This window comes from Pagrus major, chromosome 23, assembly GCF_040436345.1.
Source record: "Pagrus major chromosome 23, Pma_NU_1.0".
Classification (NCBI taxonomy): Eukaryota; Metazoa; Chordata; class Actinopteri; order Spariformes; family Sparidae; genus Pagrus; species Pagrus major.
Genome location: NC_133237.1, coordinates 26,505,846 through 26,521,792, shown reverse-complemented (window position 1 = coordinate 26,521,792; position 15,947 = coordinate 26,505,846). Strand labels below are relative to the sequence as shown.

Here is a 15,947-nt window from a genome sequence, read left to right as displayed (position 1 = left end):
TTCTCTTTACTTAAACTATACATTGGATATTTTTCTAACTGCTTCTACTTTGCTGTTTCTTTAATGACTGCTATGACAATGTCAGTAAAATGTAACACTTCCTGCTCTTTTACATATACGGCAAAGGAAGTATTGGTGGTCTTTGAGCTGCCTGAAGAGTTCAGGGCCCAGACACACCAAACTGATATCAAAGAACTAACTCTTGGCCAAAAAGCTGTCCTTGAACACATCGTCACCTTCAAAGACTACAGCTGACGGCTAAATAGCTTGTATGTTATGCGCCTGTTTGAGAGGAATTAACTCTCCATACCATCTCAGTCGGTCGAAAAGCTGCCGCTAAAGACTGACTAGTTCAATCAATTTATCAAGACAACGTGTCAACATGAAGGAAACTTGCATTAATATCAAGCAGCATCAGCAACAAATGAACCCATTAAGACAAGAAAACAAGAAATCTTCCTTCTAAAATATGATAAAATATAAAATGCGGGACTTTGGAAATAAAGCCTAATCTAAGACTATTATAATTTAGGGATTCTCAAGATGAATAACTCTCCGGCCACCAACACCTTAGCTTACCTGAACAGAGTGTCATTAGTAGCAGAGGGCTTGACAGGGTTGTGACAGTCACTGTGGCCCTCTGGAACGAAGCCTCTCTGTTTCCGAAAGCTCTGCACGCCTTTCACCACGATGGCCACCCCGTCCCGCACCCTCTTCCTCAGGCTCATCCTCCATCGGTCCGTGATGATGCTGATGAGCCCCACAGGGAAGCTGTCCGGTGGGGGGATGTCTGGGTTCCCCACTGCCAGGCTGGGGAGAATCCAAATGTAGCCTGGCCCCACCAGTCCGGACTCGGCTGCCATGGTGAACAGGTACTGCGCCTCTTCATGGGAGCAGTAGACCAGCAGCACCTGGGCGTCAATCTGCTGCAGCAGCCTTCGCGCTCGGATGTCGTTCATGCCGTCGGCTGACATGTCGAAGGTCAGCACATCCTGCAGCTCCCATATGAAGTAGCTGGTGTCTGTGAAGGACTTAATGTAATCCACGTAGGTTTCATAGCCCGGGTAGAGGCTGGTTATGACCACGAAGCTGTCCCAGTTGTACTCCTCCATCACCTTGAACATGCCGTTGATCTGCTGCTCGATGGAGGAGCCCAGCTGGAGGAAGTTGGAGCCCTCACCCTGGAAGAAGAGGAAAACGACATCGTGAGGAGACGGAAAACACATGAAGACCTTTATGGTTCGTTAACTCAGTGCACGCAATTTGCTTCTGACTAACAAGCAAAATTAACTCATCTTAATTCAATTTATTTAATGTGAAGTATGATCTCTGGAGGATCCTCTCGAGGGTACACACACACACTCTGATAAATCACACATAGAGAAGTGAGTTGGCCAACCAGTAGGGTCTGTAGTACAGCTCTGACAGGAGCTAAGTGGTTCTGTTTTATTTTGTTCTTCCAGGAGCTGCAGAACCATTCATCACTTAAACTCACATGTCTTACTTTTGCCGCGCAAACACTGGCCGTCATCCATACTTGCAAATTCAGAGGGATAGCACTATCACTGTGGCCAGCGTCTGCACTGTTTCATCCGTCTTATCCGCAAATGCAATGACCTTGAGAGAGCGATGAGGGTGGCTCTTCTGTTAACGCTTTTATTTTAAAAAAAAGTGGGAAGGAGGGAGACAAATGAAACTTTTAGCTTGAGATTTTTATTAAAACAGTGTTATCCAGTATTTTAAACACTTAAGGTGAAGTAAAGCTGCAGGTGGTGTTTAGGATTAGCACTGAATCATTTCTTGCTGTGACATCACTGATTGTGGTGTGGCCAAAGGGTGCTTGAAAGATTTAAGCGCAGTACCAGCTTTCTTCCCAGTGATTGATTATTAAGTCACCCTTAAAGGTGATTCCTGTAACAAATGAAAGACAAGAACACCTGGCTGTGAAACACATACTTTCTGAGCACAAAGTACATTTTGTTATCGTTTTTCCAGATAAAATAGTGATAAAGTTTCCAGACGATCTGATGTTTTCACTAATGTACAAAGACTCCTGAACTTATCCTCAACACTCCACCATGAATAGTCTATTTTTGTGACTCGATTATTATTTATTCATCAGTCTGTTTAGTTTTTGTGTGTGTGTGAGTAGCTTTGGGAACTACAACGGAAATTTCATTACACAATCATGTGTTGCATAATGACAATTATGTTAATCTTGAATGGTTTTCTTATGTTTTAATAGGCGATCAACACATTTTTACAGCAAAACAAACCATTAAATCTGCAGTTGTAAATGTTAAGTTGTTAATGAATTGGTTTTGCTCCAGACGAAGAGGAGGATAACTCCTACAAACTGGTAAGTGAAGATTTTTTATTAATGACTCATTAACCATTAATAAAGCCATAAATTACAACTTATAAACTATTCCTGAACAGAATAATGTCAGAAATGGGTACCCAAATACTTTCCAATGCTAAGACCAAACAGTTCATCAGGTGCAACGTCTAAAAGCAGTTATAAGCCTTTAATGAAGACTTTTTATTTATTAATTCCTCAAAGACACTGAAATAAAAACCCATAATTAATGAACTATTAACACTTAAAATAGCGGACTTGCAAACCTTTGCTTGTGCAGTGTTTCGCACAGAATGGCCTCAGAAATCAACCATCTTTTTCTGAATCACTTCAAAAGTTTGCCTATATAATGTTGTTTTAATCATCTACTTTAATGCACACAGCCCCATCTTTTTGTTTCCCTCACCCGGTATGTATCTGCTCTGTTGACTGTCTTAGTCAGCTGTATGTTTTATAAAGTCAAAATACACCTTGTGTTTCTCTGTTTCTGTGTGTTTGTCAGTACACAGAAGGGTCAGAACGAAGGCAGATGATTCAATAGTTAGTCGATCGTCGATGTTGTCATTCTCTGAGACGAATGAAAAAATAAAAGTAAAAAAACAGCTGAAATAGGTCGCAAAATATTGGGCAACCGTTAATATACCTAGGAAGTCCACCCAAGTAAAGTCTATAAACCAATAACCAATAATTAGAAACACTAAATAATGCCATTAGTTAGAACTGTTAGGTCCTTTTTAAAGCGTGCCTTTATAGAAATAGGTACTAATATACAAGCAGTGACTAACAACCCTGCTAGCATCAGATTGACGCCTGACCAGATCAGATCTCTTCACATTAATTATACCGAGGCATCATAATCAATGTGACAGTGATGGATTGATGCTTCTCTACGTGGAGACGTTGGTTTCAACAGCGATTATTGATTCACCAGCAGATTCCAGTTACTCTGCCTCATCTTTACTCTGCAAAACAAACATCATCATTAAATTGTGAATTTTTAGTAGCGTACAAATCAAGTTATCAGACATGTTTTTATTCACAAGTCAAACTGGAATGGACTTTTTAAAACTTTGCTGCCTCTAATCTCTCTGAAGTAGAAATCTATGTTTGACTCTGGTGTGATCTCGTTATATAAAATCTCTCTCTGCCTCCGTCAGGCTGATAGCTAGGTGGCCCCCTCCTGACCCCCTCCTTCTCTGGGGAAAAACCACTCCATCCCGAGTGTCGGGCCCTTAGCGCTGAGGATCGGAGGGGTCAGGTATCCTGAGACTGTGAACAGGCCTGTGATCTTACTCAGCCTGTCTCCTTGTTGTCCTTGAAAGGAGTTCAGCGGTCTTGTGATGTATGAGCATCTTACGATTTCAGACGTCACGGCTAAATCCACTGACTTTGTGCCTGTGACTGTACCGTGCTCGCACCCCTGAAAACATTTTCTTTCTCTCTCGCCTTGTTTCACTTGTCAGTGCCCTTGTTTTCTCTGACTCCTCTGACTTCTCCCAAACAGTGAGGCAGCTTTTAAAAAAGAAGTGTTTTTAATTTACAATTCATTTATTCATTGAAAGGAGAACCACAATATGTGAGTCGTGCTAAACCTACAACCACGATGAATTCAAAAAAGAAATAATATCCATTCTCGGGTAATTATTCTTTTTCGTTTTTAATTCATTCAATTAAAACCCGGAGCTCTTATCTTTTCTTTTAAAAAGCCCGGTCTCATGTGTTACTGATTAATATTCACATAAATGACATTCGGTTATCAGCGTCTGTACCAGGAATTGGCTTCAGCTTGGCGTAAAGGAGCTGCTGTGGACTAAGATGGATTAGACTGCAGTGGAGGCCGGCTGGCTGCATGCATCCGTTCTGGGCGCGGGGATCTTATGCAGGTTAGTCACGGAGGAGCTCGAGAAGATCGTATAAATCTACTCATTTTCTCCCTCTCCTCACTGTCCCACAACAAATCTGTCAGCGTTATTGCCTCATTCCTGCATGTGCTGCTGCCTCTTCCAGCATCTGCAATCAGTTTGTTCTCCAACAGGTGCGAAGATGTCAAATCATATATGTACAGCTGTGTGTGTTCATGCATGTGCTTGTGTTTCTGTATGCCTCGTACATGCTTAAAAAGCCCCGTGGTGTGTCAGAGTAAAGCCTCCTGCAAACTACAATCTCAACAGCTCAATTAGCAGCGAGCAGGCTGATAGCGCGGTCCAAATGAGCCTGGGGCATTACCACAGGCTCAGCTGCAGCTCAAAGCCTGAAGTCACGACCGCCCCGTCAGTGTGCAGAGCATGTACAGTACTGTCCAAGGCATATGGTTCGAGGGAATAAAATGAAGCAGTCACAGTCAGTTTCACAGAATCTAATATGAACCCTCCACCCAGTAGTGATCACCAGGAGCCAAACGCAGAATGAAGAGTTCAGTGGAATGAACAAACCATACGATGTGTTTTATGACCACATGTAATGGCAGAAATATTAAACCCAATTACAGACAAATATCCTGCCATTTTAGCCTCCTCCTTGTGCATCCCTCCTCTTCCCCGATCTCTCTCCAAGAACTCTGTGTCTTAAGACTTTCTAGTCTCAACGTGATGAATTGTGTACATGCTGAAGTCACCAAATCTGAATCTTTACTGGCCACACGATCCGATTAGATTACGATTCACATGCCAGCGATTCGAATTCACAACCATTCTCGATGCATCTTGATCCTCAGTTTTCTACATCACTGCACATGGCTTCTTTACTCTACAATATAAAATCTGTGTGTTTTTAATACCAGTATCCGTGTTACCGTGTAAACTCAGTGCATTAACAATACAAAGACATAATGTAAATCGCTTTACAGTGATTACATGTGTTACAAAAAATATTATTTCACGTAGCAGCTCTCAGTCTGGACATGACTCCAAACATGGCTCTGCTGCTCACACCACTTTCAGAGCTTGATGGATTGAAGTTGACAGCGCCTCCTCAATTCATGACTGATTAGCTGGGCTCAATGTGTTTGTTAAATGTGTTTTGCAAGTCTTGTGAGGCAGATTTTACACACAGCGTGTGTCTCGTCCAGTTCTTGTTTCCCAGCAGCTTTATAAGATCTGAAATGTCGCAGATGTCCGCTGCGTTTTTTATCACTCTCTGCTGATATCTGCCTCTCTCTGCCAGAGCGCCCAACATAGAAAAAGTAAAGTTAGCCAGATGTTCACCCACTATTCAGTGCGTTGCAACCTAATTTTGCAACTTTATTGTGATGTAGCTCAACTGATCATTTTTCTATTTCTATTTCTATTTTTTAAAACTGAAGTTATGTCACTACAATAATACAGAAATCTTCTAAATCATAACAGTCAGAGATATTAAAGAGATTAGAGAGACAGTACTGAGAAAGCTCTCCTGGCTGACCAAGCTCCATAATCAGCTCATGATATAAACGATCATATTGTCCAGGGCTATGGTTAATGTATGTTTGATTATGTTAGTGTTTTTAAATGAGTGTAAACCATGACTGCATTCAGTAAGCTGCACTTCCACAGTGTTGTCCACAGAAGCTCACAGTAATAGTCTACGGTCCCAAAGAAGATTACAACCATTGAGTGGAAAGCTTAGCTTCTCAAGGCTGAGATTACATTCACAAGGGGGAAATGTACCGAAGAACTGGGCTCTGTTTACAAACACAGATGCAGAAACGCTGCTTAGTCCACACGGGCAACTTTAACTTTTTAACACTTTAATATTTCGGTAAGAGTGTAGTGCTTAAATCTTACAGTGTCCAGTTGAGTGAATGATTTGCAGCCTGAAGATTAGATTTTAGATGGTTTGAAACTGAGTGATTATCTCTAAACCACAGCTGTTTATATGGAACTTTTAGAATAGAAATTAAAGGGCCAGTCCACAAACAGCAGCTAGCTGCTCTTAAACAGCCTCATGTAACAGCTGAAGGTTATTTGAAAGACTCAGGTGAGTGATGTCTATTGATAGACTTGGAATACGTCCAGACATCTAGAGCGAAACCAGAAATGTCACTTGGCTCCACGGGGCTGAAGCCACAATGAAATTATGTATTGCAGTAAATGTGTTGTGGCAGTGAGTGAAACGAGCACTGAGGACATGGAACACAAACTGGTGTATGGTCCTCTTTCTCTCTGTCCGTCCTTCTATAAAGAGTGATTTCTGGCCACAGCTCTTTGCAGCGACATATGTCTGCCTCCGCCGCGCAGCAGGAAATGCCCTGGCACCACCTTCCTGTGCTGCTGACGTCACTTAGATCCTGCACGGCAACCAGGAACAGACACACAACTCCCTGGACATTTTCCATTTAAACACCAAGATTACGAGACTGTATAGGTGGTGTGGAGCGACACTGAACCAATACGCAAATGAGCATTTCTTTCTGTTCTCTGAAGTAATCAAGAAAAACCCAACTAATTAAAATATTTCACAGTATCAAATCAGATGCTGAAGTTAAGTTTTACTATACTTTATACAAGTTCATATTTTTGATTTCTGTAAAAAACATGTAAAGACTGTATGGAGGACAAAAATACAGTGACAGACAGAAGGAAGGCCGTCAAATTTACATAAACTTTGGCTTATCATTGACCTTATTTTATAGTCTTTTTGTAGTTTAGTACTGCTGGTTTATGTTGATGTCAGATGATATGACAGACATTTAGCCACTCGCATACCTGTCCCCTAGATACCATGTTTAAGTTAAATTAAATTTGAAACTTCAAATACATTTACAGGAGAGAGAATGCCGTTACTTTAATCAAACAACGGGGAAACCCTTCTAATTTACGTCTGGCAAGCAGCAGAATGTTAATAATGAATATATCTGCAATATGGTTACCATTTTATTTATTTTTTTTTTACACATTTTTCGAGCGATTTGCACATCAATATTTTTTTCCAACTGTTGTTTTTGTCACGAGTACTTTCACATAGAAAGTGAGTATTATGTGGTCGAAATTTTTTTCGAAACAAGGTCGATTTTTTTCAGACATTGTGGTTTAGTCTGTGCTCTTTAAATCCACCAGAATACTTTGATAAAAACAATCACTTTACCTCGCAGAACACAGGAGTTTCTGGTCTACCGCTGCCTCGATCGATTCGTTTGTTTGTGACTGTTTTAATGCTTTAATACAGCTTAACGGACCGGCACAGCCAGGTGAGATGAACAAGGTTGAATGTACACTCTCTGTACCTGTCAGCAAGCAGGTCAGTGCTACAGTGCGACCACAAAGACCCCCGGGGCTCTCCTGGAGATCTGCAAGCTGGCACCGTTTTTCTGCCAGTCCTGCTTGGTTGCATGTTAATGTGATTGACCATAGTATCGCCAGTCCCGTTGGTACTGGTGTGTGTAGTTTTGATGCGACGCATTTGCAGGTGATTGTTTCACATGTTGCTGTTGTGCATTTATCATGACTTTAGCATGTAAAGGCTTCTCTGATTAAGTAATCTTAACTACTATGTGTAAATTTGGTGGTTGCTGCTTTAACAGTGGAACAAAGTTACAGTGCAAGTACACATCTGCTGACTCTCTGCTAACAACCTTGGCTTGCTCCCCACTGGTTGCTTTGTATGACTGCTCTGTACTTGCTCTACCTGAGTCTAGACAGGTTACACTGTAACTGTGCCAGTGGTTTTAAAATGCAGCGGGAGGTGGACTCCGAGACAAGTGAGTCCAGGTCAAAGAGAATGCAGACAGAGAAAAAAGGAACTGCTCCAGTTCTGAGAGCAGCCTCGGGCTCATGTTCCTCCAAAGACAATCAGGGTTTTGCTTGTGTCTGACTTACATTTTGTCCACTTACAGCGCCGAGGCTCGGGGGATGTGATCTGTCAGACCTCACAATGAATCCCTCAAAGGATGCTCTGAATTTGAGGTCAGGATATTGAACTGGATGCATAATGAGAGAAAAAGTTAATGCTACAGTGTGTCTGTTCAGGATTCATGATGCTACAACAACCCGCGTGTGTAATTACTTCTGAAGGACATCACTGGATTTCTTACTGTCTTTATTTGTTCAGACATTCGTCACAGCTTTTTTAGACCGCCTTTGTCTCACTGAGATACTGTAAATCACCCTAATGGTCCATTCTGGTGTCACTTTTTCATGCTGCAGGAAGTGATGAATCAAATCTTAGTGTAAGTCTCAGAAATGAACGTTCAGGCATCCTCAGCTTCTGTATTATAAAGAAAATCTGTCGCTAATCTTACCAAAGTACACAGAAATAAAACAACAACGCAACAAAACAAAATGTAAATTAAACTGTAATATTCCAGCAGCTGGGTTTCATAAAATACAGCCAATTTCCATAATTAAAATAAAGTTTTATAACTATAATTTGAATAATAATACACAAGATCTTGTTTATTTTTTGGCTTTTAATGTTAAAGGATTTTTAAACATGTAAAAAAAAAAAGTGAAATTACACTTAATTATTGTAGAGCACTGCTATAATGAAAATAATAAGGCTTAAAATTGTAAAAGAGTGCTGCTATTTCTTTGGGTTTTATTACCTGTACTGTATATTTATTCAATGTTTAATGTAATAGAATGATATATTGCCCATAAAACATTTGATTTACATTTTAAAACAACTTTTTTGACATCAGGGATGTAAATTCAGTCTATTTTTTGTAATTTTATTGACATTTTCCTGTATTTTAAGAAAGGTCACAGGAAAGTCCAAATGTTAACAATAGAGATTCCAGGTTGGAAAACATTCATATGAATCTTTGTTGTAAGTATTGTGGGTCATTTTGGACAGCCATGACCTATTTCATCGTTAGGTTGGAGGTCTTGTTATTTCCTGGCAAAGGAGCAGCCATATTTTAGCTTCACAACCAGGTGCACTTCCAGCTTTCTCTGGGCTTCACAAACATTTAAGTCATTTGTTTCAGTCATGGTTACAGCTATTGATCTGTCCACTGTTTGCACATTGAGCAGGCCTGTGGGAACTGAGTGATCTGTTGGTTATAGTGAGGTGTAGCTTTGATTTATTGTCCATCTGGAACTGACATATCGCTGAAAGTTTGAATGAGTTTTAACGTGCTGTTAGATGCATAAATAAACAGGAATTTTAGAGGAGTAAACTTTGCTTTCCTTCACTGGCAGAACTTTCGCTTGTCACTATATTTCTTATTCCTCATTGGGATAAAAAAAAATGAAGAGAACAATGTCTGCTCTGATGCCAATCAACAAACTTAAATGTCCTGGGGACAGGAATCGTTTTATCACCTAATTCTATGCTGTCACTTCCAGAAAGATCAAACTCTCGGCTTTCAGTGATAACGTATGAAAAATGAATGAGCTCCGTTGCCTTGTTGACTACCTGTGACAGCGTCCCATAAATCAATCGACGGGCGGCGTCCCTGATTATTGAGAAGAAGACTCAAAGAGGGTTGGACCGAACTCATCTCTGCGTGTCTGGTACATAACTGTCATGTGCACATTGTTTCATCTATAGCACTTAAATATTAGGCTAATGAATGAGTAATTAAAGCATAAATATAATTCTTTATCGTTCCCTAAAGGCAAATTTGTTTCCCCAAATATGAGACAAAAATATTTGCTGGAGACAAAAAATAATTTTGATGCCAGGACGAGTCACATTTTGATTAATACTGACCAGTTGAACTCATTGTTGTTTCAAGCCTTGACTTTTGATCTCGTGTCAGACCGGTGACTGTAATGATACTATGCATCAGTACGTGGTAGTCCATTGTTTTCCCCTTGTATAGTCCTGGACGTCTGCCATCTGGATTCTGTGATATGCTTCACTATAATCACTCTGGACAGACTCAACCCAGAGGTAAAACACCACTACTTCAGCTCTCTTGGTGTGATGTAATCCATCGCGGTCCCTCTGATGTTAAGCAGATATGCTGACAGACCCTCGTTTCTGCTTCCCCCTAAGCTCGCTATTGGCAGCCCTCTCTGAACTGAGGCAGCGTGTTCCTGATGGGTTGTAAGGAAGGCTCAGCAATCTTTAAAGGTGTGCAAATGTTTATCTTTATTCAGTATTAATCATGTAAAGCTTTACTTTTCATGTTTAAACTGCCAGCTTTGTGTAATCTGAGAGAGCTGAATTAATTAGACCTGGATTTGGTTTTTGGTTGATTATTTAAAAACATTTTTTAGTTATAGCCTCTTGTGTCTTGTTGTCACTTTTGATTTCCTGCTCATCTGTGTTCCCAGTGTTTTTGTGCTCCTCCTGCCTGATTTCCCCCCCACACCTGTCTCACATTAGCCTCGTTAGAACTGCCCTGTTCCTAGTGTTTCTCCACCTGCACCTCATCCCCTCGTTAGTTTAGTTTGTATTGAAGCTTGTGTTGTTCCCTCACTCCTTGTTGGTTTGTCTGTTTTCTCCACACGTCTCCTGTGCCTGTTCCCCAGTCCTGATTTGTTTCTCGTGGTTTTCTGCTTTGTCCTTAGTTTTTCTATTACTTTGCTTTTTTCCCTGCCAAGCCTTCTTGTTGCCAGTTTTTGTTGCCTGCCCTTTTGTTGTTTTATCCCGTTAAATACAGATTTGTAAGGTTAAGCTACTTTACTGCTGACCTCAGGATATTATAACATGTGGTCAGCAGAGGCTGGAAATGCAACATTTCAATCAGCTGAGCTGCAGCAACCCCTCTTCTTTTGAAAGAGACATTATAGCCACGTTGATAAGATCTTTGAAAAGCCTTCCATGTTGGGGTGTCCAAGTATTTGCAGGAACCTTTCTTGACACAACAAAGCAACATAATGCCTTACTATAGCTTGTAATCTTGATTGTCAGAGCATCCCAACAGCAACTGAACACACAGCAAAAAAACACACCAGCAGTACTATTATGCAACAGTAACATTACTTCCATCTACCATAAAACAAGAACAAAAATTTAATCATTTTTGTGATTCTTCGTACATGTATTCTAAGCCTCAACAATCGCTTATTTTCACTGGATTGGGTTGAGAGTTGTCCTGAACATCCAAGAAACCCCAAGGATGATTTGCTACCAAATTCTGATTTATGCAGTGTCAATATAGTTCTGTCACAAATAAAGGTTATTTGGTCCAGCACAAACTGGGAGGATCTAGGTGAGTTGGTATGGGACGATCCAGAATGGTCAGCAGCAACCTAAATCTAAGACACTTGTAGTGAAAAGGCCAACACATGCAAACCCACATATGGTACATTGACTGCATGGGAGCTAGAGACGAGAGTAAATTATTTATTTATTATTTTCCTAAAATAAAAAAACATCATGTCAATCGGGGGCCTGGTACCTCAGTGGGTAGCTGAAGATTACGGTTGGTTTCCAACTGAGACTGTCCTTATTAATAAAACATGCATTCACTGGTCTGTAAGGCACGTTTAATTGCATTCGCTACACACCATATATTAATGTTCCCAACTTCCTTCGTTGGCTAATTACTGATGAAAAGCATTTTGTTTATTTGAACAGCTGCCAACCTTTGTCATTAATCTTATTTCTTATTACATGTGTTTATTTGGTAATTAATTCTGATTGAGTTGCTGTTACTGTCCTGAAGTTAGAATAGTTAGAGTGCAAATGAGCAGCAGGAGGCATTAACTGCTGAGTGACATCTCTTTTATTACCCCCGAGATGCCACTCTGATGGCAAAATCACCCAACATGTTCTCTGAAATGGATGCAGCTGACAGGGGAGCTGTCTATAAACCCAGATGAATTAAGGAAATTACGGGAGTCTTGTGAGAATCTGCTTGTTTCTTACAAAATAGAAAATGCTGCAAGACTCAAAATGCAACAAAAATCAATCAATCTAGATAACTACATTCTAATCCAATAAACATAACTTGAGGAAAAAAGTAGTTGATTAATTATTTGTCTATTTGAAACATGTTCTGTTGTCCTCTGTGATTTTTGTGCCTCCACACCGGTGATATATGGCCGGAGGCATTGTGTTTTCAGGATGTCTGTCCCAGTCTTGTAAACACCATATCTCAAAAAGGCATCGAGGGAATCTCTTCAAATTTGGTACAAATATCCATTATGACTCAGGGATGAACTAATAATATATTCCTACAGTATTTGTTCAGATAGATAAATCATTTTACGGGCGTTTGGTCTAGTTTTGACTTTTTAATTTGTAAATGTAAGTGAGCAGATATCTGATGTGGTGTCCCACAGGGGTCTATTCCTGGACCCCTTCTGTACCTTATCTTCATCCATTGCTTTTCGCTGACAATACTTACTTGTTTTTTCACATGAACATTTTCCCTCACTTATTGTTTGACACTTTCTGAATTAGTTTTGTTCCTCTATAAATGTTAAAAGATAAAGTTTCAGTATTGCATTTTGTATATATAATATTGTATGTCAAATTTTAAAGAAGTCTTTTAAAGAAACGTTAACTCAGTTGCTCGCTTTTTCTCCCTTCATGTCATTTCTTGCAGCATGTAGCATTTAATAAATCACTATAGTGTGCAATGTTTACTCTGCCTCAAATCTTTTAAGATCCTCAGTTGAAACAATCTTCAAACTCTATTTTTCTACATGTGATGTTGTTCTGTGTTGCCAGGCTCTGTGTTCAGAAGGCACCAGAAAAAAAAGCTATTCTGAAAGGATTATAGTTGGGGTGTCTGTGGCTCAGCCTTTTGTGTTGGCTGATCATGCTCCTATAGATGGATCATTGCTGCTAAACCTTCCAGTTTAATGGCTGCTTTAATGTCACAAGTACCTCCTGAGCTATTTGCCTCGCCTGAGCGTTAGCGCTGCATGCAAAGACAGTACTGGGAATGATTCAACACAAATGTTGTATAGTGACCACCTAAAACCTGATTTCAATGTATTCATTTTAATGAATGTTAGAGGCATTGGACCTTGACAAAGTTCCCTAATTAATTTATTTCTTTTTGAACATAGTGCTACGCTACAGCATCCCTGAGCAGACTGTTTTTTCTGATATTAAGACATTTTAAAATGACAGATTGTGCCTGTCCATTTCTCTGACGCTCATTATTTCTGCTGTAATTAGCACTAAAATGACTTAACGTGTGGGCTTCTGTGTGATTATTTGACTGCTGACCTTGAGTGAAATTGTGATTAAAATATTTAATTTTTGTAATTAACAGTCTGAGCTGAGTAATTTAATATCTAAAAAACAGACCAAACCATCTATCTGACCTCAGTGAAAGGACGGTGTACTCGGCACCTGACAACAAATGTTTGGAAACAAGATTTTAATATCAAAGTCAAATGACATCAATTTGCTGTTATGGTCTGTTTCTCTGTACTGATCCCAGCAACTATCAGTCTGCCAGATGATTTATGGTATATGTACAAATATCTTAATACTTTGAACTCTTAACAGCCTAAGCTCAAAGCTTATGTAAGTCAAATAACAATAATAACTGATAAAAGTATGGAAGTTAAAAATATATGATATATCCTCTGGCGCCACAGCACGTTTTCCACCGTAACAACGTGATGATGTCATTACGCTATTATGCACACACATGTTTAGGCGGAAGACAAAAGTCTTAGCTTCCTGCTGCAAAAAGAAAGAAAGTTCTCGCTATTATGGTTTTTATTGGTATATATATGATTTTATTTAGATAAAAAAAACTGTTAATGAAGTAGGTAAATTAGCTCCATCATGGCCAGCATGATGATAAAACGCTGCTTAATTGTTTATACATCTTTGATAATTATCCAGTAATGTAATATATAACAATGTTTTATCCTTTTCTGCACAATAAACATTTCTACTTTCTATATTTCAAAGGTTTGGTAGCATATTATGATAATACTTTGCCTGAGAGCTGAAACTAACATTTAATTTCGTTGTCGATAAATCTGTCAATTGTTTTCTTGGTTAATCAATTAGAAAATGGTGAAAAATGTCGATCAGTGTTTCCCAAAGCCCAAGATGACGTTCCTCAAATGTCTTGTTTCGTCCACAACCCAAAGACATTCAGTTTTCTGTCACAGAGGAGGAAAGAAACCAGAAAATATTCACATTTAAGGAGCTGGAATCAGAGAAATTTGACTTTCTTTTTTAAAGATATTACTGTATCTGATTGATAAATGATCAAAATTGTGATTCATTTAATAGTTGTCAAGTCTTCTTTTCTTAACATTTTGAATGTAGGGCTTTTACTTGTAGTACTGGAGTGTAGAAAGAACTGAATACTTCTTGCACCTCTGCAAAACACCAGTAAATATAGATGAGCTCTGTTTGTAGCCTGAAGCTAAATAGTTACATGAGACTGTTTACAACAAACTGCGAGACAAAACTCTGCAGGCTTTTCCTAAAGCTGTCAGATTTCAGTCTGGAGGTATTATAACCTGCCTCTGTTGCGCCACACCTGCCCATGTCTCCTAAAACTTTCAATTTATAGCAGTTACAAACCAGGATGATGGGGAGAAATGATGAAAAGCCATCGGCTTGCCCCTGTTAGCGTTTGAATTTAAGAGTCTGTCATTTAGCCTGCAACAATAGGAGAATTACATACGATTTACAACCCAAAGGTGGAGTGTAGCTAGTGGCATCTCTGCTGCTGCTGTTTAACGACTGATGATCTGTATTCATCCCGTCATTTCTTGTGTTCATTACTTTATACAGCCTTCTGTTTAGCTGCTGACTGTGAATGATATCAATAAGAAATTACCTGAAGATTTAATCAGGATCCTCAGGCTTCCAAGTGGCCTTCAGAGTGCATCTCTCAGAAGTCCTTCTCGCTGACTTACTTAATGTTTGATATGTGGTTTCTGGGCATATTTCATGCAGATTAGGAGGTTAAAAATGTGAATTAAATTGCCATGTTTGATCAGCTTCCAACTATTTTCTAATGAAGGTCCCACAAGTCTTGGCCGTGGAAGAAACCCCAACCTGCCCAACACTGACCTTGTATGGCAGGACGACAGCCGAGCCTCCGCTGATGCCCACGATGGGCACAGCTGTCTGAGTGGAAATGAAGTCCAAGATCTGTGCCACGGCCTCCGAGCCAACGTTGTCCTCGAACACCACTCCATGGACACGGTTGGTGGAGAGGGTGTCACAGATGCGGGTGAGCAGCGCCCGTGGGTTGGTGTTATTGACCAGCACAGTGATGGGGTTCACCTCCAGAGGCAGGTCCATGAAGTTCTCCCTGCTTAACCGCCCCTTAATCTCTGTCTGGTAGGCCGAGCCGCTGAACACCACCGCCACGTTCACAGAGGGCATGGGAATCCCGAACGGCCTTCCTGAACAGCAGGGCAGAGTGCAGAACAGCAGCAGCAGCAGCGGCGGCGGCCACCACGGGGAGTCGCTGGAGCAGCCTAGACGAACGCCCATCTCAGTCACCTACTGCCTGGAGGAGGGGTCAGAGTGGAGGGAGGGGTCAGGAGAGAGGATTGAAATGTTAGATACACAGGACCAGTTGCTGCCTTTCTCTGAAATGTTGTCATAATGCTCAGTAATCCCTGCTGGCAGGCCAACCAAACTGCCTTTTGTTTAGAGTTGGCTCGTTTTGATTAATGACCTTTCGGCTTCATCTCTGCTCAGTGTGCTGGTCTGCCTGCCATATAACTAAGACAGTGTAAGAGCCCATTAACAAAGCCCAGAGTAGTATTTTTAGATC

The 15,947-nt window shown here is 40.3% G+C and overlaps 1 protein-coding gene across 1 annotated transcript in view; it reads right to left on the bottom strand.

Moving 5' to 3' along the window:
* Positions 1–15,661, bottom strand: part of grin2ca (glutamate receptor, ionotropic, N-methyl D-aspartate 2Ca) — a 48,734-nt gene extending 33,073 nt beyond the window's left edge. Inside the window, exons 1-2 of the mRNA XM_073494753.1 lie at positions 15,233–15,661; positions 580–1,181 (exon numbers count right to left, since the gene is read on the bottom strand). Coding sequence (XP_073350854.1) covers positions 580–1,181; positions 15,233–15,661 — 1,031 coding nt within the window. The remainder of the gene's footprint in view (positions 1–579; positions 1,182–15,232) is intronic.
* Positions 15,662–15,947: the final 286 nt, after the last annotated feature.